General features: G+C 40.5%; 1 protein-coding gene across 5 annotated transcripts in view; it reads left to right on the top strand.

Annotated features, from left to right (window-relative positions):
* Positions 1-23,844, top strand: part of iqce (IQ motif containing E) — a 123,440-nt gene that overhangs the window by 61,194 nt on the left and 38,402 nt on the right. For all 5 annotated transcript variants that reach the window (XM_069928288.1, XM_069928287.1, XM_069928284.1 and 2 more), the window contains 7 exons: positions 2,557-2,627; positions 11,832-11,904; positions 12,150-12,199; positions 14,832-14,995; positions 16,393-16,448; positions 16,574-16,773; positions 19,512-19,604. In XM_069928288.1, the coding sequence (XP_069784389.1) occupies positions 2,557-2,627; positions 11,832-11,904; positions 12,150-12,199; positions 14,832-14,995; positions 16,393-16,448; positions 16,574-16,773; positions 19,512-19,604 (707 nt within the window). The remainder of the gene's footprint in view (positions 1-2,556; positions 2,628-11,831; positions 11,905-12,149; positions 12,200-14,831; positions 14,996-16,392; positions 16,449-16,573; positions 16,774-19,511; positions 19,605-23,844) is intronic.

The following is a 23,844-nucleotide window of genomic DNA, read 5'->3' as shown; positions in this document are numbered from 1 at the left end:
CCAGTAAACCTATTCTCCTTGATACTGCCTAAGCCCATTGAGCCTAGCACTCTTCCACCTTCTCACTTGGTTGCCCGCTCCAACCCACTGCAGGCATGAGGTCGCTGCACTAGCAGCTTATAGCCTGGTGTATGTCCTTCACCCACTGAGCCCCTCGCTGGTCACCTTCCCCTTAGCATTGTCTCCAAGGCTCCTCCTTGTCGGAGTAGGGGGTTATTTTCCCTCTCTGGGGCTCTTCTCTGATCCACGAATTATCCAGAGCTCACAATTCTCAAGGTCCGCTGCCAAGCATGGGCACAGACCTATAGTTTTGAAGATGTTAACAAAGCACCTTTTTATAGGATGTTTAAAACCTGTTCGGGACTGTTGTCATTACGACAAGGCAGTAGAACCCCATGGAGGAGCGCTGTATCTCCACTCCCCGCTCTCCTGGGTTCATACCAGCAGAGGTGCTGCTGTTACTGCAGCAGTGCCAATTTTTTTTAATAAGCCACAACAGATCTCAGCATATATTTCACACAGAGAAAAATCGTTTCAAGCTTCAAACATTATATTTGTAGGAGGAGTGCTAGTAAACTGTGAGATAACAGTTCAAATTAAACACATATACACCTAACCAGGAAAGATGGCAACAAATAGCCTATCTGTTAACTTGAAACCAAATTAAAAATGAGATCAACTATTTTGTATTTGCTATAATTTTATAAATAGTTTTTTGTGGTGATACGACCACCAGCCAACTGCAGGGGGCGATCTCTGTACCTGCAGGAAGACCACCTAAGGGCTGATTCCACCTGGCCAGCTGTCAGTCAGCCAACCCAAATAGAAGCCAGAGCCGGCTCAGGAGGGGCCTCCTGAGCCAGTCACTTGGGAGCCACCACAGCTGAAACTGGTGTGTACAGATTTTTAGCAGAATAAAGCCTGTTGTACAGTCTTTTGTGTTTTGTGTCTGCTTGCTGCTACCACAGCGCGTCATAGTCTTCCACCAGGCTCTGAATACACCCAATCTTCTCAAGATAAAGTTTGATAGCCACCTTGGTTGCCTGTTCTTCACTCACTGTAGAGCACAAATCTAGCCATTGAGTCATAGTGGGCAGTTCCATTGTGAAATACCCTACCCAATTCAGTCATAGAATCATTATGGCATGGAAGGAACCTATTAAGCCCAGAATGTGCTTTGTCCCTCTGCAACATCAATCTAATGAGACCCATTCTCAAGCTCTTGCCCTGTAATCCTGCAAATTATTATTTTCCCTTTTGAAAGTAATAATTGAATGTGCTTTTCAACTCCTTCCAGTAATTAATTTTAGATTCTTCTAGAGAAAGAAGAGGTTGTTCCTTGTATATCCCACTCTCTCACTGCTTGCCTTAAGTCTAGGTCTCCTGGTTCTCAATCGCTCTGTCATTGAGAACAGTTTTTGTCTAGACCCTTCATGATTTTCAGCACCTCTCAGTTAATTTTCTTTCTGATGTTCTGGGCCCTAAGCCAAGTAATTACAGTTTCCATTCTACCCTCTTAAATCCTTCATCCCTGGAACTATTCTAATCTTTCACGGATTCTAGAGTGCAATGCATTAGTTGCCAGTGTTTTATCGAGGTTCAATATTCCTGTTTTGATTTTAGATTCTCTACTTCTATTTATAAGTTCCAGCATTCTAATTTTTGGAAACTTGCTTACTTGTCCAGCTATGTTCAGAGATTTGTGCTCATTATAGATCCTATTTTCTGTTTGAACATTCCATTTATATTAAAATCCCTTGTTCTTTTTTCCAGATGTGTCACTTTGCACTTTGTTAGATTTCATCTGCATTCCACCAGTCTGCGTCTTGGTCTAACATTGTCATCTTTGCTGTTTACCACACTTGCAAGTCTTACACCATCTGCATGTTTTGAAATGGTACCCAGTACATCCAAATACATCAAAAAACATCAGGGCCAAGGCATCGATCCCCAGAGAACATCACTGCATTTCTGTCTCCAGCATGAAAAGCTACCATTCACCATGAATTTCCTTCCTGCATTTTTTGTATCCGTACTGTCACCATCTTTTACCCCATGGGCTTCATATTTCTGATAAGCTTATTTCATTAAAAAACACTTTAGTAAGTCAATATCAACCACTCTGTTCTCATTAACCCTTTATCTCATCAAAAACGTAATCAATTTAGTTAAATACAATTTGCCAATAACAAATCCACACTTGCTTTTCTATATTATTTCTTCACAGGCCATTTTCCTGCTGGATCGACCAGTTCGCTGTGTGTGGTGACCAGAGAGTAAATGCTTCTTAAACCCTCTCTCAGGTTGCCTCAAATTATCCCACTTGAGATCACTTTATTTGAAGATGATTCTTTGGTACTTCTAATCGCAGCCTTGTAGAACTGTAGCCAAGTAGTAACTTTAGCATCCATCTCCACGTAGCCAGACAGGATATAGAGCTTAATTGAAGGACAATTTCTCTTTTGTGAGACAGAATTTGCAGGGTCTGTGCTCCCATAATTGCATTAAAAGTGATATTTCTCAAAATTACCTGTTTTTCTGTTTTTTTTTCTTCAGATTGTTAATGGATTAAAACAGAGGATCTTTAAGTTGGAGCAGCAGTGTAAAGAAAAGGACACCATCTTAAAGTAAGACACAATTCAAACCTCTTTCTTCATAAAATTACATTTGCAGTTTATTGAGCATCTAGTCTTTTTGTTCCATTTTAGATGATATTTTATTTCATTTCCTATTGCTTTTACTTCCTGCTATTTAGCAATGAGAATTTCACATCCTTCAATGACATGAGATTTTACCCCAATAATAACTTTAATTATGTAATAGTTTCTCAGAGAGAGAGGGGAAAATTGAAAACATCTCCAACAGCAGTATTTTTTTGGGGCCAGCAGGCCTGCCTAGAATTACCATCACTCAAGGGAATGTCTCACTTCAGGTCACTATGACCGATTCAGGAGAAAAACCAAAGGAACACTAAATAAAGCTGTATTTTTTTAAGTATTTGCATTGATTACATAAAAACAATGAGTGTGAATGATAACTATATACAGTAAAACTCCCCAGTATCTGGCACCTATGGAGATTGGTAGATAGTAGCTAAATTAATTTCTGGTTGCTTGAGATTGTATGATTGAAGAGATAACTGCTAGGAGATGCAAATTTTAAACATTTGTATTTTTTACCTATTTATTTTCTGCAATTTTATTTTAACTGGTTGCTTGAAGCTGCGGGTTGCTTGAATTCAGGATAATGGGAATTTTACTGAACGTGTTTTGAATGAAGACGCCGAAAGGATAGTTGTTAAATTTCTTGATCACACAGACAGGAAGGAAAGCAAGTTTTGAAGGCCAAAAAGGAATCTGGAAAATGGAGGACAACATGGAGAAAATATGAAATTGGCCATTTAAGCACAAAAAAAATTAAAATAGCGTATCATTAGAATGCTGAAGATTGCAGAGGAACTGATTGTCCCAGTGTATGACTTGCAAAAGGCCAGAATGCAGATTCTGCAACTAGTTCGGAAAGTTGACAATGTTCGTTGCAAAAAGTTTCAAATAGAAAGACAGAGGTGACTCACTGGGCATTGTGCAGCTATAATTCAATTTCTGTGTACAGTATTGGTCTTATTTTAAGAAGAATGTGAATGTGTTGAAAGCAGTTCAGAGAAGGTTTAATGTAGAAACTAGAAACAGAAGTAGGCGATTGACCTTCTGGGGCCTGCTCCACCATTCAGTACCCTGTTCCTGCTTTCTTCCTTAATCCCTCGAGCATTAAGAAATATGATTACATACTTCTTGATATAATACACAATCAGTAAATGTATTATATAATATATATATTTGATGATGGCCTCCACTAGCTTCTCTCGTCGAGAGTTCCATCCTCGGGATAGAAATTTCTCCTGATTTCAGTTTGAAATGGCATACCCACCTTCTGTTGCTATGATGCTTTGTTCTACATACCCCAGAATTTGGGAATGTATTCCGTCTGTTCAGTCGTCTTTTCATAAAATGTACTCTCACTCTTCCAAACTTCTGTAAATGTTGGCCTGATTGACCCAACATTTCCTCATGCATTAAATCCTGTTGTCCCAGGAATCAATCCAGAAAAAACCTTTGATGCACTCATCCCAGGTGAGGGCATCCTTCCCCAGATTGCAAGCAATTTCTTTTCTCTTGGGTTGTGAATTTTTGGAGCTCTCTTCATCAGTGAGGGTCAGAAGCAGACAAAATGTTTTTAAGAAATCAGTCGATAAATTCTTGCCAAACAAGTGATAAAAGATTAGTGTGGGTTGACAGGAAGTTGGATATAATAGATCAGCCATGATCTTTTTACATGGTGATGCAGGTTTGAGAGGGTGGAATTAGGGAGATGAAATGATTTACGGAATCAATCAGAGTGATAGAACTATGCCTATCTACCAGAGATATCAGATATACATATCTACCAGAGATATCAGATATACATATCTACCAGAGATATCAGATATACATATCTACCAGAGATATCAGATATACATATCTACCAGAGATATACCAGATATACATATCTATCAGAGATATACCAGATATACATATCTATCAGAGATATACCAGATATACATATCTACCAGAGATATACCAGATATACATATCTACCAGAGATATACCAGATATACATATCTACCAGAGATATACCAGATATACATATCTATCAGAGATATCAGATATACATATCTACCAGAGATATACCAGATATACATATCTATCAGAGATATACCAGATATACATATCTATCAGAGATATACCAGATATACATATCTATCAGAGATATACCAGATATACATATCTACCAGAGATATACCAGATATACATATCTACCAGAGATATACCAGATATACATATCTACCAGAGATATACCAGATATACATATCTATCAGAGATATCAGATATACATATCTACCAGAGATATCAGATATACATATCTATCAGAGATATACCAGATATACATATCTATCAGAGATATACCAGATATACATATCTATCAGAGATATACCAGATATACATATCTATCAGAGATATACCAGATATACATATCTATCAGAGATATACCAGATATACATATCTACCAGAGATATACCAGATATACATATCTATCAGAGATATCAGATATACATATCTACCAGAGATATACCAGATATACATATCTATCAGAGATATACCAGATATACATATCTATCAGAGATATACCAGATATACATATCTATCAGAGATATACCAGATATACATATCTATCAGAGATATACCAGATATACATATCTACCAGAGATATACCAGATATACATATCTACCAGAGATATACCAGATATACATATCTATCAGAGATATCAGATATACATATCTACCAGAGATATACCAGATATACATATCTATCAGAGATATACCAGATATACATATCTATCAGAGATATACCAGATATACATATCTACCAGAGATATACCAGATATACATATCTACCAGAGATATACCAGATATACATATCTATCAGAGATATCAGATATACATATCTACCAGAGATATACCAGATATACATATCTATCAGAGATATACCAAATATACATATCTATCAGAGATATACCAGATATACATATCTACCAGAGATATACCAGATATACATATCTATCAGAGATATACCAGATATACATATCTATCAGAGATATACCAGATATACATATCTACCAGAGATATACCAGATATACATATCTATCAGAGATATACCAGATATACATATCTACCAGAGATATACCAGATATACATATCTATCAGAGATATACCAGATATACATATCTATCAGAGATATACCAGATATACATATCTATCAGAGATATACCAGATATACATATCTACCAGAGATATACCAGATATACATATCTATCAGAGATATACCAAATATACATATCTATCAGAGATATACCAGATATACATATCTATCAGAGATATACCAGATATACATATCTATCAGAGATATACCAAATATACATATCTATCAGAGATATACCAGATATACATATCTATCAGAGATATACCAGATATACATATCTATCAGAGATATACCAGATATACATATCTATCAGAGATATACCAGATATACATATCTACCAGAGATATACCAGATATACATATCTATCAGAGATATACCAAATATACATATCTATCAGAGATATACCAGATATACATATCTATCAGAGATATACCAGATATACATATCTATCAGAGATATACCAGATATACATATCTATCAGAGATATACCAGATATACATATCTATCAGAGATATACCAGATATACATATCTATCAGAGATATACCAGATATACATATCTACCAGAGATATACCAGATATACATATCTATCAGAGATATACCAAATATACATATCTATCAGAGATATACCAGATATACATATCTATCAGAGATATACCAGATATACATATCTACCAGAGATATACCAGATATACATATCTATCAGAGATATACCAGATATACATATCTATCAGAGATATACCAGATATACATATCTATCAGAGATATACCAGATATACATATCTATCAGAGATATACCAGATATACATATCTACCAGAGATATACCAGATATACATATCTACCAGAGATATACCAGATATACATATCTATCAGAGATATACCAGATATACATATCTATCAGAGATATACCAGATATACATATCTATCAGAGATATACCAGATATACATATCTATCAGAGATATACCAGATATACATATCTACCAGAGATATACCAGATATACATATCTATCAGAGATATACCAGATATACATATCTATCAGAGATATACCAGATATACATATCTACCAGAGATATACCAGATATACATATCTATCAGAGATATACCAGATATACATATCTATCAGAGATATACCAGATATACATATCTATCAGAGATATACCAGATATACATATCTATCAGAGATATACCAGATATACATATCTACCAGAGATGGGGTGGTTGGGATATCCTAAAGTGGAGAATGGTCTTTTGATTTTAAAATGACCATTTAGAGTTGAAGGCACTATTTATTAAATTTTAAATTTAAACATACAGCACGGTAACAGGCCCTTTTGGCCCATGAGCCCGTGCTGCCCAACTACACCCAGTTAACTTACAACCCTCGGTATATTTTGAACAGTAGGAGAAAACCAGACCATCGGAGGAAACCCATAAAGACACAGGGAGAACGTACGAACTCCTTATAGACAGTGCGGGATTTGAATCCAAGTCTTGATATCTGGCGCTGTAACAGTTACACTAACCATGCCGTTCATTCCTGCAGAGCCTGCAGTTTATGATTGGACCTTAAAATATAAATGCACTGAAATTTTCTCTCTTAATCTAATGTAATCTCCTCTCATTCCTGTATTACCTTGGATCTTTATTTCCAAGATGCAGTTTCCCTACAGTTCACTTTAATAAAACTGGCCACATTGCTAAGGAAAGAAAAAAAAAGTTCACAACTTCAGAAACTCCCCGAGTGCATTATAGCCAATTAAATACTTTTAAAGGGAAGTCACCATTGGAATGTAGAAAACAGAATAGACAATTTGTACAAAGTATGTATAAATTGCCTGATAACCAGATCATTATTTATAGTGATGTAGTCTAAGTATTAGTCTAGGACAACAGAGGAAATTTTCCTACTTTACAGTTCATTTAAGATGAAAGACAGACATTGCATTGTGGCTACTGGAATTGCAGTGGACATGACAAAATAACCATACAATGTGTTTCTAGAGTGAATCAAACAGCACAACCTTTTAAAATCCCCAGAATCATGCACTCGACGCATGCTGATGTTATCACGCACTGACATCACATGCAGGTTTGGTGCCTTCTGGGATTTGTAGTGCTGCCATAGTGCCGCTACACGGCCACCCCTCCCCCCCCACCCCAACCCAGAACCGGCAGAAATGTTTGTCTGTCTTTTAGGTGGTCGACCTCTGCGACAGACTGTTGGCTGCTGCAGTGGGAAGACTTGTTCACATGAACTGGTCTAAGCCTGTGAATAGTGAAAGACTGTGGCTTCCCTCCAATGTCCAAAATACAGGTCGACCTAATTTGTCTGAGTATCCTATAAGGTCCTTCGTAGAACCAAGTGTTTCCCTTTGGACGAAGACATATTTGCAGTTTTTGAGGTCTTCAGGCATAAAGGAAGAGTGTTCTCCATGTGACGATGGTGGTATAGGGGTCAATTTTCCTACGGCCTCCCTTAGCCTACTCAACAGTTCCTTAGAATCATTGCTGGAGATGGAATGGTAGGGGACGAACTCCCTTGGAACCACCAATGGTGCGCCGTACACGAGCTCTGCAGATGAAGCTTGGAGGTCCTCCTTTGGAGTTGTTTTAATGCCCAGTAATACCCAGGGCAGCTCATCAACCCTCTAACTGAGCCATCAAGGTTGTCTTGAGATGTTGAAGAAATATTTTCATCATTCCATTGGCCTGGGAATGATAGGCATTTGTATGATGAATTGTTGTACTGAGCAAGCGAGACAAGGCCGTCCACAGTGAGGAAGTAAATTGTGATCCTCTATCCGAAGTAACATGCGCCAGTAAACCAAAATGAGACACCCAGGAACTGAGGAAAGCCCGAGCACAGGTGTCTGCAGTAGCATCTACCATAGGCACAGCCTCAGGTCACCGTGTAAACCTGTCTATTACTGTAAAAAGATAACAGTATCCTCTTGAAACAGGAAGCAGACCAACAATGTCCACGTGGACATGAGCAAAACGCAGAATAACTGCCAGGAAGGACTGCAATGATGCCTTAGTATGCTGCTAAACCTTTGCTTTTTGGGAGGCAATGCATGACCTTGCCATTTGTGTAACGTCTTTTTAAAGACCTTGCCACACGAACCTGTCTGAAACTATACGAACAGTTTATCTAATCGATGGATGTGAGAGACCATGCACAGAGTCAAATACTTGACATTTCCATGATGCCAGAACTACTGGGCATGGATATATCACAGAGGAGTAGTTTGCCATTATCTCCAAACTGGACATCTTTCAATTGCAGGTTCGTGATTGCAGTCCGATAAGCATTTAAGTGCACACTGATATCCCTGCACCATGGGGAGTTGTCTACTTTGTCTGTTCTGCTATTAATTTTAATTATGATAAAATTATGGAGGACTAGGGGCAACAACCTTCCACTACACATCAATAACTCTGTAGTGGAAAGAGTAGTGAGTACTAAGTTCCTCGGAATGTACTTAAGTAGTGACCTATCTTGGACACATCTCCTCACTTGTCAGGAAGACGCAACTGCACTTCCTGAGAAGACTGAGCCACCATCCTGTTGACCTTCCACAGGAGCTCTATTGAGAGCGTTATGGCTAGCTGCATCACAGTTTAGTACAGTTGCTGTACAGCATTGGATCGGAGATCAATCACAGCACCACAAGAGTGGCAAAGAGGATCACTGTTTCCTCCTCCCCATCGATGTGATGTACCGGGATCATTGTCTAAAGAGGACTCGCAAAACCTTTATGGACCCCTACCACCCCGCACATGAGATCTTCCATCTACTCCTGTCGGGAAAGTGGATGCAGAAGTATCAGAGCCAGAACCACCAGACTGAGAAACAGTTTCTTCCCACAGGAAGTGAGATTGCTGAACTACACATTCTGCTCACAAAATCCCTCCAAGAATCTACTATTATTTAACAATATTTTTTAAATTTTTATGTATGTTCTACATAAAAATTACATGTAAATATGTGTACTATGTCTAGATATGTGTTGACATGTTTTTACACCAAGGATTGAAGAACGCCATTTTGTCACATTGCACTTTACAATTGTATGATAATAAACTTGAGCTTGATAGACCTGCATTCCAACTCTATTCACCTGTGATTTATCAATATTTACTGATGCCCCTTTCACAAACAAAATCTCACTGTTAAAAGACCCAGCTGTTCCAGTTCCATTACCTATTGTACTAAAGAATTAGTTCTTTTTGGTTTCACTTTCAAATGCCCAAGATAAAATTTTAAAATTGTCTAATGGATGAAGGGCTCAAGCCCGAAATAATATTTGTTGCATTTGACTTCCTATGAATGCTGCGTAACAGACTAAGTTTCTCTAGCACATTCGTGTATTGGGCAAAGCACAGTTCCATCCATGATAATACCAAATGGTGAAATAGGTTGAAAGCACTGCCCGTCGTTCTCATCCCATTCCTTTTGGAAACCACGGTAGTGGGTTGTGCAAAGAAAAGTGATGAGTCAGCATACAGGAGAGAGAGAGAGAGAGAGAGAGAGAGAGAGAGAGAGAAAGAGAGAGAGAGAGAGAGAGAGGGGGGGGGGAGGGGGAACTTGGCTGAATGGTGCATGAACAACAACCTTGCACTCAATGTCATCAAAACTAAGGAGCTGATTATTCTCTTCCTGAAGTCAACAATCTAGTGATCATTGGGGGTTCAGAGGTGGAGAGGGGGAGCAAATTTAAGTTCTCGGGAGCCATTATCTCGGAGGATCTTTCCTGGACCCAACACACTAATGGCATTGTGAAGAAAGCTCGTCAATACACGCTCTGTTCTTGCTGCTACCATCAGGAAAGAGGTATAGTTGCCACAAGACTCAACCACCATCAGACCCTTCAACAACAAACTCAATCAGGGACTCATTTAAGGACTCTTACTTGTCCACGTTATTGATTTATTTTATTCTCTTTGTATTACACATTCAGATTGTTTACATCCATTATCTGTTGACATTTCTTTATTTGTTTACATGTATACGTTGTGTGCAGTTTTTTTACAATACCAATAAGTGGTAATTTTGCCTCAACTGCAGGAAAAAGAATTCCAGGGTTGTATGTATGTACTCTGACAAAAAATTGGAAATCTGGTTTTAGTTTGCGTGCTATTTCTGGATCAATATGTAGTGTGGTTTATTGTGGAATCCTAAATCGGTGACAGAAGGAGATAATTGGGTAAATCCCCAGTCAATTATGAGTGGAGACTACATTCTTGAAAATTTGAGTCAATCATATATCTGAATTATCAATATTCACCAACTTCTCCACAATGGAGAAATAATCTTGCTATTACCACATCCCAACATTCACCTGTGCCTCCTCTTTCAACTGCTCCAGTATAATAGCCATTAGACATAGATACAATCCTCCATTTCTGACCATTGATAATATGCCAATGATCCCACATCATGCATATTGTAGTAGATACAAGAAAAATATTATCCCTTGATTTAGACATGCATAAATACAGGACCGTAGCAGGCCCTTTCGGCCTACGAGCCCATGCCGCTCAATTACACCCAATTGACCTGTACCCTGGTATGTTTTGAATGGTGGGAGGAAACTGGAGCACCTGGAGGAACCCATGCAGACATAGGGAGAACATACAAACTCCTGTCGTTGACACTGCATTAACTGCTCTGCTAACCGTGCTGCCCACCATCACATTTAATTGCTCCACCTTTGGCTGACAAAGCCCTAAGCTGCAGGATTTCCTTTTTATGCCTCTCCACCTCTTGATGAGCCTCTGTAAAACATATCTCTTCAACCAAACGTTTGATGATCTCCCCTTGTGACATATGTGTCAACTGTTCTGTGATTATGCTTCTGTGAAGTACCCTGGGACATTTTCCTCTGTTAAATGTCCTACAGAAGTATACGATATTTGTGTATTTGACAATTCTGTTGAGGTTTCGGTCATGAATTTGTCCACTTTCTTTCCTGCTTCATACACATGGTGCCAAAATTCACCCTGTAGTTCTGAATGTTATTCAAATTTCAGCAAATTTCAAACTGATTTGAAGACCACTAACATTGAAGAGATGAAGATTGCCATGGAGACGTACTACGAAGAGGTGAGTGTGCACTATATGATTGTGGATTCTTATTTTCAATTCACTGATTCTAAATCAACAGGGTTCTGAGAGCAGACGGTTTTGCCAGCTATGCTGATCATTCTCCATGAGCCTAACTTTATAAAATTCTGCTTATTTGTTAGTGTTTTATGCTGAGTTTAAAGAAGGTGCTTTGCGGTTTAAAAATAAAACAACTTCTACATTCAACACTTTCTCTATTTTAGTCATTTTTCTGTTTTTTTTAGATTCAGAGACTCCGACTTCTGTTAAGTGACAATGATACAGCGGAGAAGAAGTAAGCCAAAGCCAAACTATTTAAACTAGACACTTGAAGGAATAAAATTTGAATTTAGTACTTCCATGATTTCTGGATATCCCAGTGCTTTACAGCCCAATGAAATATTTTGCACTGTACTCATTGTTACAATACAGGGAAAAAGACATCCAAAAAAGTACGTGAAAATATCCCTCAATCAGCATTGAAATAAAAATCAGATGTACTGTAGAGATGCTGATTGAGGAATAAATATTGGGTAGGATATTGCAGAGGACATGAACATGAGGTAAAGAATAGTAGGCTAACAATTGCAGTATGTCATAGAATATCATCAGAAATAGGAGCAGGAATCGACCATCGATTGAACCTGCTCCACCATTCAACAAGATTATGGCTGATCTGGCCGTGGACTCAGATTCTGTTTCTCACAAAACCTTTAATTACCTAAAGATCTATCTGTGCCTTAAATATATTTAATGAGGTAGCCTCAACTGCTTCCTGGGCTAGATGACAGATTGATGACTTTCTGGAAGTAGTTCTTCCACATTTTTGCACCAACATAGAACAGTAAGCAGAGGCCCTTTGGCTTGTGTGTCAATGCCGAACGTGATGAAACCCTGCTGCTGATAGATATCCCTCCACCTTGTTCATATTCATGTGTTTATATAGGAAACTGTTTAATGCTTCCACCATTAATCCTGGAAGTCTGTTCCAGGCACCTACCTAGCTCTGTAAAATATTTGCTCTGTACATCTCCCTTAAACTTCCTCCCCCCTCTCCTTAAACCTATGTCCTCTAGTGTGTGACACTTTTGCCTTTGAGAACAGATTCTGAGTGTTCACCTGATGAATGCCTCTCAGATTCCCCTCAGTCTCTTATGCTACAGAGAGAACAACTCAAGTTTGTCCAATCTCTCCCCAAACTCACCCTCTAAGTCAGATAAAATACTGGTAAGACTCCTGCTGTTTTTTTTTCTCTCAAACACACTTCGATAAACAATTTCAGGTTGTAACACCAACTATTCCGATGCTTTTCCTCGAGCAGATTGTGATTCGCTTCAGATTCCAGTCTCCACGCAATTCTGGGTGTCTCTTGTTTTCAATTAAGCAATGCTAATGAAGAATGACCTGAGCTGAAGCAGAGAAAACTGAAATAATCCTCATGAATCTTGAAACTCTAGATGGGAAAACACTCTTTTAAAAATAATCCAAAAAAATGTTGTTATGTTTGTTGATGTGGATTGAATTGTGATAGACCCACACACAGTTTTACAGCTAAAACAATCAAGACCCATATTTAAAGAATGAGTAAGTTAAGAAGGGAGAAATCCATTGAGAAAAGGCTCTACCTTAGAATAATTCCGTTGCCTGGTTGACCAGTTGTTTTCATGTTGCAGGTGCTTTCATGGTCATTTTCTCAGACAAATGCCCAAGCTTTGCCAACCTTCCAGAAATAAAGGAATGGAATTTCTATCACATCTTTTACACTCACTGGAACTCCCCAAATAATGTTCAGCCAGTTTGAGGTTCCTTTATGTCATGTACATAAGACACAAAATGTGTTTACTTTTGTTTGCCAGTAATGGCACACAAAAAATCACCACTAGTTCAGCGCCTTCATCAAGAAGAAAAAGAGGCATCGAGTGTCTGTGGATCTCCGAGATGGCTTCCTGTCCAGTCTAGTGGTAAACCCGCGCTCCAGATACCCAAATCACTTTCCTCAGCCTCTGGTTCTGTAACAAATTTTTAACTCCTGAGGCACTTTGCCATTGACATTCTCATGAGTCCTAATCCCAATACCTGCTTTCTATGAGCCAATCTCCATCAAACCGCAGGCAAGCCATAGCCTGGTGTGAGGCCTTTGGTAGAGGATTCTCCTTGTTTGGGTGGCATTCCCCCACTCACTTGCCCTGCACTGACCTGCTGTTTCCCTAGCGCTCGCAACCCTCAACGTCTGGGCTGCAAGCATGGGTGCTACTAACTTGGGCGGGGACTTCTGTGGTTTTCAGCAGCATTTGAACCTGTGCAGAATTGTTGGCGTAATGACCAGACAGTAGGACCCAGCAGAGGAGTACTGAGAGATGTACTCCGCCACCCCTCCCAAGGACCACATCTGCAGATGCCCTGATGTAACCACAGCTGCAGCAGGTTCACTATATCTCCAATGGCTTCAAAGGATTTTTTTGAAGTTGAGACATTGTTGCAAGAAATGAGGCATCATCTGTGAGCTTGGAAAGATCACACAGGCGCAAATGTGGTGATGACCATATAATCTATTCCATTGATGTTGACAGGGTAGAGGAGGCCATGTTGACCAGGGCACCAGAATCATCCTCCACTCTTCTTTTCTGTGGTGCTCTGGGATTTATTATTTTAACCTGTCACCTGAAATATAGGTCCTTTAGCATTTTGGAAGCATCTTCCAGCTACACTGGAGTTTCTTGCCAGTGTATATGAGATGGGTCATGAATCCACAACTTCTTGACCAGAGGATTAGTGCCATCCACAACACCACAAATATGTCATCTAGCATATCTCTGGAGAAGCTTTGGTTCCATCCCACCCCCCCCCCCACCACCACCACCAACCAAAGAAACATAAGAAAACATGTAAATAAATGTAATTCTTCTCTGTTGTTTTTCCTTTTGTAGATCTATCATGGAGAGCGCAGAGTTGCAGAAAGAAATAAAAATGCTGAACTCAACGATCCTCAGATTATCCAAAAGCCTCAAACAATTACAAGAGGAGAATAAAACCCTGAAGTCCAACCTGGAACAAGATTTCTGCAGCTCTTCCGCATCGAGTATAGCCCGAGGCAGGTGTTTGCTGGTTTTTTATTTGCCGGTTCCCTTTGTAATTCTCACTTTACAATAATTGCAGATATAGGGTGTTGTATTTTCATTTCATGCTGTGCTCTCCCAGCCCTTCTGTGCAATGAATGTTCTGGCTTTTGCTTTCAAAGAGCAAAAGTAGGCCATTTTTACACCATCTCAACCCTTACGCATCCACTCTGTCACTGCCCTCCCCCACCCCTGGCTGAATATACAATTTTTAAAATTATATCATCCCTCAAATGTTTCTCAAATCCATCTAGTTCCATAACCAAGCAGACATCAAAAACTCAATTTTTTCTTCATGTGAAGAAGTGTTTCCTTGTATCATCATAAATGGTCTAAATCGAATTCTGGACAGAATAAATAGTTTCTGTCTTTCCACTTGGTTAGCTCCATTAATCATCTGAAATGATTTGAGAATATTACCTCATTTATGGATGATCACTTTGTAGAATGTCGATGTTCTGTCAAGTTTTAGTCACCCAACTCTTTAATTCTCCTTGCCACTCCCACCTAATCTTTCCATCTTTGATGACCTACATGGTTGCTAAGAAGTCATTGTGAGATAAAGAGCAAATATCATCCTCCATCTCGGCACAGTGCAACCTTTTGGATGCAGCATTTTTAAATTCAGTGATGCAGGCCCTTCCAGCCCATAAGCTCTCGGCTGCCCCAATACACCCATGTGACCAATTAACCTTCCAACTCTGTGGAACATGGGAGGAAAGTGAAGCACCCAGAAGAAGCCCATGCAGACAGGGAGAACGTACAAGCTTCTTACAGATTCAAACCCAGATTGCTGGAGCTGTGATATTCCGCTAACTGCTATACAAATTCAAATAATCATCAATTCCTGCTGTTGCATCTTTTTCTTTCTCTACAGATGCTGTCTGCCCAACTAAACATTTCAAGCATTTCCAGTTTTATCTCAGATTTCTAGTATGTTGCTTTTTTTTCCAAATTTTTTCACACTTCCCTCTTGTTCTCACAACTCACCCCCACCCCCAGTCTACAATTTAAAATTTGCATTCTCTAATATTCATCAGTTTTGATGAAGGGCCACTGATCTGAAACAGCACCTGTTTTTCCTTCTGAGTATTTTTCCCATTTTCAAATTTATTTCAACAATATTAATGCCCGTGGGACTTAGTCGATGTAGCACGCTCATGAAGTAAACCTGATTTCATTCTAATAGATTTGTGTTGCACTCAGTTTATTTTTCCTGAAATGTGGAGGACAGAATATTCAAGATGAAATATGTACAAACATAACAAGTATAATATCAATAATTAACTCCTTAATATTTTATACATACTTAATAAGTATCCCATATAGTGCATCACTGAGTGTTTTTATCATTGCACTTATTCTCTTCCAGGCTACAATGAGTGGTCCAAAAGTAGGCTAGTGCGAAGGGTCCTCGAGCTGGAGAAAGTGAGTGCACCGTTGCTTGTGTTTCAGAGAGAGTGAAGCCTCTGCCCACTGAGCTTTGCCAGGATTTCTTTTGAGAGAATAGAAACTAACTGCCATTGATGCTGCTTCTTTCTTGAATTTCACAGAAAATTAACTATCATGAGCCATCAAGCACAAAACCAAGTAGCAAGGATTTGGAGGAAAAGCTCCTCTGTGCTGAATGCATCACGGGCCAAATACAGCCACAGCAAATCAACCATCAGCAGGAGGGTAACCGCTTCCAGGAACTAACAAAGAAGCTGAAGGAGGATCGCAGCCATTTGCAGACACAGCTGGCCAAAAAGGAGTGAGTAACTTGGAGAAAAAGAGCTATCCTAGAACATTCCAGCACAGTACAGACCTTCAGCCTGCGACGTTGTGCCAACCCATGGAAATCTACTCTACAACAATCTAATTTTTCATTACCACACACCCATAACCCTCTAATTTCCTTACATCCATGGACCTATTTAAGAGTCTTTTAAATGTCCCTATTTTACTTGCCTTCCCCCCCCCACCCCACAATACATTCCAGGCACCCACCATTCACTGTGTGTAAAAAAAATCTTACCCCTGACATCTCCACTAAACTTTCCTCCACTCATCTTAAACAGATGCCCTCTAGTATTTTGCTGTTGTCATCCAGAAAAAAGGGGTGCCTGTCCATGCTATCTAAGCCCCTCATAACTTTATTCACCTCTATTGTCACTACTCATCTTCATCGCTCCAAAGAGAAAAGCCCTAGTTCTGTTAACTTTCTTCAGGCTTCATATGTCATGTTCGCCAATCCAGGCAACATCCTGTAACATCTCCTCTGCACCTCCTCCAAAGCATCGACACCTTGACCAGAACTGAACGTAATATTGGTCCAACTAGAGTTTCATAGAGCTGGGGCATTACCCCACAGCTCTTCAATCCCCTGACGAAGTAGGCCAATACACCTCCTTAAGCATCCTATCAACATGCGCAGTAACCCTGAAGAATTTATAGACCTAGGACAGTTCAAAAAACTCCATTTGCCCACTTAGACACACTTAAAAAATTCAAACTGTCCTAAACCCTCAACCAACACCTATAAAAAAGTTATTATATTACTGTTTAAGAGAGATAGATGTGTGCAACTTGGCTGTTGTCTTTGCTATATTACAACATTGACTTTCCTTTAACATTCATTTATGATTCTGGGTGACATTGACAATATCAGCATTTATTAGCCTTTCCTAATTGACCTTGATAAGGTGATGGTGAGTCATCTTTAACTGCAGACCTTTTAGTCAAGGTACTCCCACAGGGCCATTGGGTGGGAAGTTTCAGGATTTGGGAGACATAAGGATGGAGGAGCTGCAATAAATTTCCTCCTTCATATTAAAGGTTGGTTGGTGGATGGAGAGGTGATGTCAGAGTACTCAGAATTCGAGAACACAATAAAATAGGAGCAGCAGTAAGCCATCAGGGTCCTTAAAGCCTGCCCATCATTTAGTATAATTGTGGGTGATCACTGCTGGCAACTCCTGCGCCATTTATGCCTGTTATCAGTTACCAGTCTACCATATTTGTCTATCTTACCTTTAAATACTTATAATGATTTAGTTTCCACAATCTGCCAGGGCAGAAAATTCCACAGGTTCACTACTGGAGAAACATTTCACGCTCAAATCTTTCCCCTGTACTTTGAACCTAGTCCCAATCCACCAGCTGTGGAAACAACCTCCCTGTGCTTTCATTTCATAATTTTGATTGTCTCTATAAGGCCTTTAAAAACTCAATTGAGTGTAGTCCCTAGCTGCTCAATCTCTTGTAATAAGCCAAGCCCTTCATTTCTGGAATCAACCTGGTGAACCACTTCTGCACCACCTCCAAATTCAGACCTGCACACAGGTGCAGCCTCACTAGTGCCCTCTGCAGCAGAACCTCCCTGTTCTTAAGTTCAATCCCTCCAACAATGAAGGCCAACAGCATTTGCCTTCTTGATTACTCGCTGCATCTGCAAACTTACTTTTTGCAATTCATGCATAAGCATTCCCTAGTCTTTGGGCACAACAACTGCAATTTTTCACCATTTAAATAAAAGTCTAATTTTCTATTTTTTTTTCCATGATCTCACATTTTACTCCATTTGCCAGACCCTTGGCCACTTCTTTAACCTCTCTACACAATTTGTTTTTCCATTCATTTAAGTGTTGTCAACACACTTAGATATGCTGCATTTGGTGCCCTCTTCCAAATTATTTCCTGGTGTGTGTATTGTGAACTGTTCTAGGACCGACACTGACCCCTGAAGCACTTTAATGACTACTGATTGCCAACCAAAAAACACTCTTTATCCCAACTCTCTGCCTTCTATATCACTTGTTATATCCTCAAGGAACTCCATTAAGTTAGTTAAACATGACCTGCCCTTCCTGAATTCAATTTTTTAACCTAGACATACAGTATGGTAACAGCCCATTTTGGCCCATGAGTCCGTGTCGCCAAATTTACACCCAATTAACTTACAACCCCCTGTACGTTTCAAATGATGACAGGAAACCGGAGCCCCTGGAGAAAACCCATGCAGGCATGGGGAGAACATACAAACTCCTTACAGACAGCGCCTAATCTGCCTGAATTCACTTGTGTCTTGCTAGTTCTTCCTTAAAGATAACTTCAGGCATTTTCCCATCGACCTTTTACCTTTATCCTTCTGTAAAACATCGAAGTAGCATTTGCTGTCCTCCGATCCAATCCAAATGTGCAGTTGTCTCAAAAAGTTAGGCATTAGTTTTAAACTTCTTTAGGATATCCTGAGGTCATGAAAGGTTCAGTAAAATGCCATTTTGGAGTGACTTGGGGAATAAGTTCCTTAATACCTTCCAGTAGAGACGAGTAAGGACTACTGGGAAACATTTTGAATTTGGGGTCAAAGTCTGTGAGACCAGTTGCATTGTTCAGTCTGTTGCCCCAGTGTTTATTCATTTCCAATTGTCACAAGAAAAAGGGGGATTGGAGTACCGTACATGCCCTGCCTAAATCATCTATGACCTTCTGATCCCATTTGCACTATAGTGTTGAGGTAAAGCAACAGCTTCAAGAAAAGGCAAAGATGGAGAAAGACTTGAAGAGATTAAAGGAAGTGGATAAACTCACTGAAGAGTACAGGTAAATGCATGCTTTCTAAATATTAGTGAATCCTTCCAACAGTACACGTACCTCTGGCATAAACATTATTGAACTCCCACAAACTAGATGCTATTGTTTAGAAAGTCTTGTCCAGAGTATAAGCATTCCTTCTCACTAAAAACATCCAGCTAGTTTGTGATAAGACAAGTTTATTATCATCGGATTGCACAAGTACAACCCGATGAAGTAGCGTTCTCCGGTTCTCGGTGCAAAGCATGTAGATACACAACCAGCCCTAACCACCTCTTCTCTATAGTGTGACTCATCATTATTGCTGATGAGGCCAACTACTGTTGTGTTATCTGCAAACTTGATGACACTGTTAGAGCTGGATTTGGTGGTGTAATTTGGTCAGTAGGGTGAACAGGAGCAGGCTGAGCACCCAGCCCTGGGGGTCACCAGTGTTCAACATGATGGTGTTCGACATACTACTACTGACCCAGTCACACTGTGGTCTTTCCATTAGGAAGTCCTGAATCCAGTTACAGGGGTGTTGAGTCTCTGATAGGACAGCTTCTCCACCAGCTTCTAGAGAAACATGCTATAATTCCCTAGTATTAAACAGTGAGCTGAAGTCGATGAACCTCAGCCTGGCATATGAGGCATCAGTCTTCAGGAGGGTCAAGACAGTGAATTGAAATGGTCCAGCATCTCTGGGAGGTGTGCTTTGATGTGTTCCATCACCAGACACTCGAAGCATTTCATAATGGTGGAGCTCTGTGCCAAAGGGTAGTAGTCATTAAGACCGCTTATTGTTGACCTCTTGGATACCAGGGTGATTTCAATTTTAAATTAAAAAATTTTTAATTTAGACATACAGCATGGTAACAGGCCATTTTGGCCCATGAGTCCATGCTTCCCAATTTACACCCCATTAACCTACGTCCCTGGTACATTTCAAACAATGGGAGGAAACTGGAGCCCCCAGGGAAAACCCACGCAGACACGAGAAGAACGTACAAATTCCTTTCAGACAGCGCGGAATTTGAACCCCAGTCCCAATCGCTGGTGTTGTAAAGGCGACACGCTAACCACTACACAAACTGTGTGCCAACCGTGATGGTAGCTGTCTTGAACCCTGCGGGAATGATGGACTGCAGCAGTGAGGTGTTGAAGATGTCTGTGAAGACCTCTGCCAATTGGTCTGCACCTTCAATACCTAACCAGGTATGTGGTCTGGTCCCACCTTGTGTGGGTTCATCTTGGATAGAGTTTCTCACATCTCGGCCACAGCTATGCAGGGGGACATGGAGCTTTCTTCGACGTCATCCTGCTCTTCTCATCAAACTGTGAATAGAAGATGTCTGTCTGGAAGCGAGGCGTTGTTGTCTTTAACTAGCAAGGTTAACGTGATCTGTTAAAGTCTTGATCTCTTTCCATGTGCGCCTCATGTCACCGCTGTGGCACAGCTATTTGTGGATCTTCTGTGCGTACCCCCACTCTGCCTTCCAGATTACATGGAAGAGTTCAACCCTGGCTGATCTTGGTGGTATCCTGCCTTTTGTCTGGAAGGGAGAATCATGAGCTCTGAGAAGTACCCAGAGCTCTGCCTCCAACCATGGTTTTGTGTTAGCCCTGTGAAAATTTGATCTTAGTAACATCCTCAATGCACTTGCTGATGTAGCCAATCATTAAGCTCATGTATTCCTCGATGTTTACAAGATCGTTATAGGTGGCTGCCTCCCTGAAACAGCTTCCAGTCCAAGTCAAGTCAAGTCTGATTGCACAAGTACAACCCGATAAAACGGTGTTCTCCAGTCCTCAGTGCAAAACATGCAGACACACAATCACTCATAACATATAAACAGACAAACAATACACATGCAGGACAAATATTCATATATACAAATAGATCAGTGATTCCCAGATTTTTTAGTCTGCCAGCCCCTTGGGCTCCAGGCTACATCCCGAGTGCCCCCCCCCCCACCATACAACGGCGCTGGGGAGGCAGGGGGGTTAGTAACGGCATTGAGCAGGGTTGGGGATGATTAGTGGATGCACTGAACGGGGAGGGGGAGGGGGATTAGTGGTGATGCTGAGGGGGGATTAGTGGTGACACTGAGGGGAGTTAGTGGCAGCATGAGAGGGGATTGGTGGTGTTGCTGAGAGGGGGGGCTATTGGCAGCGCTGAGAGGGGGATTTGTAGCAGTGCTGAGAGGGGGGTTAGTGACGGTGCTGAAAGGGGGGGTTAGTGACGGTGCTGAGAGGGGGGTTGGTGGTGGTGCTGAGAGGTGAGTTAGTGACGGTGCTGAGATGGGGGTTATTGGGAGTGCTGAGAAGGGGGGTTGGTGATGGTGTTGAGAGGGGGTAGTGGTAGCACTGAGAGGGGGGTTAGTGGCAGTGCTGAGAGGGGGATTGGTGGCAGCGCTGAGCTGGGGGTAGTGATGTCACCAACATGGCGGTCACCGAGTCCAGCTCTTACGAAAATGCCTTCTCGCCATTTATTTTGCTCATTACTGCCACCCTGAGTCTGGCCAGAAATTTACTGCACTGGCTTCTTAATTAAACTTTGCAGCAAACTGAATAATAAAAAGACGGAAGGTTTGGAACGCACCCCCCACCACCTTTTCTCTCATTGCCCCCTTGGATCTTTCCACCACCCACAGGGGAGGCAGCAACGCCCATTTTGGGAATCACTAAAAAAAAATCAATAAATATTGTTTTGTGGATATGAGAGTCTTGGATGGTCAGTGTGAACAGTTCGTTCGGTCGTTCAGCATTCTCACTGCCCGTAGGAAAAAGCTGTTCCTCGGCCTGTTGGTGCTGTCTCTGATCCTCCTGTATCTCTTCCCTGATGGGAGCAGCTGAAAGATGTTGCGTGCAGGCTGGAAGGGGTCCTCAATGATTTTACGTGCCCTCTTCACACAAAGATCCCCGTAGATCACGTCAATGGGGGGTGGGGAAAGGGGGGGGGGAGAAAAAGTCACTGTATATGTGTGAAAAAGAAATAGTGTATATCATGGCTAATGTGATTTATGGTGTGAAAAAAAAAATTAAAAAAAAAAAAAAAAATGGGGGGTGGGGGAGGAAAACTCCAGTGAGCTTCCCTGCTACTCCTTATGATCCTGTGGATTGACCTCTGACCCATTTCCCTTCAGCAACCGTGGTCTCTAAGCAGTCTTGTTGCACTGCTCTGCTTCGCTCCTTCCCCCACCCCGACCAAGTCGTAATGTCCTAATATCCCAACAAACTGACCTAATTTGCTTTGCCAGCATTCTGTATATTGGGGTTAGCAGGACAGTTATGTGATATGAGTATCCAAGGTGGGGGAGAAGTTAGCCTTGTTTGCACCAGCGACATTGGTGTACACCCAATCCAGGGTGGCAAAGTTGACATCCTGTTGAAACTGCGATAAGACCATTTCAGGTTGGTGTGATTGAAGTCGCCAGCAACAATCATGGCACTGTCAGGGTGGGATGTCTGGGCTTCGCACATGGCACCGTAAAGCACCTTCATGGTTTTACTCTCATTAGCCAAAGGCAGAACGTTGACCGTGGAAATCAGCTATTGCAATGATAATTAAGATCATTGAATTGAACAATACCATCCAATGATCAAGTGAAAACAGAGTGCTGGAGAAACTCAGCAGGACACTGTCCTTTATAATAAAGGTAGAAATACATAGCCAATGTTCCAGGCTTGAGGGTATTAAGGTATCTTACCTTGATCAAGGGCTCCAGCACTCTGTTTATACTTTAACAACAGTGACTATAGATTTTTGTGTTTTACATCCAATGATCAAGCTCAGCTCACTCTTTGAAAGGGTTATCCTATGTCGCATTTCCTTGCTCTTTATCCAGAGCCCTCCAATTTTTCTTTTCCAAAGAATTTACTTTCAGAAATTACTAATGAACCTTTTTTCCACCCCGTTTCAAGCCATGGCTTCACTCACTACTGTGATTTTAAAATAAAATCCCTGTGGTTGCAGAGGTTGGCTGATCACAACAATACAGTTTTTTTTAAAAATTATCAATTATTTTATTTAATTATTAATTAGCAGACCGTGACAAAAGACAAAGAAAATCCCAGTGATGATTTCAGACAATTAGTCCTGAAGTCATCTGTTTTTCCAGCTCTGATGAGAAATCGTTGACCTGAAATATTGTCTGTTCTTCTGTCCCTAGCTGCTGAGTATTTTCTGCTCTGATTTCAGATTACAAACTATGCACTATTTTGCCTTAGTATCTGTTCCTAGTATTTTCTTTCAGCATTGAAAGAG

This window comes from Narcine bancroftii, chromosome 3, assembly GCF_036971445.1.
Source record: "Narcine bancroftii isolate sNarBan1 chromosome 3, sNarBan1.hap1, whole genome shotgun sequence".
Taxonomy (NCBI): Eukaryota; Metazoa; Chordata; class Chondrichthyes; order Torpediniformes; family Narcinidae; genus Narcine; species Narcine bancroftii.
Note: the sequence above shows the minus strand (reverse complement) of the source record. Positions and strands in the feature narration are given on the sequence as shown.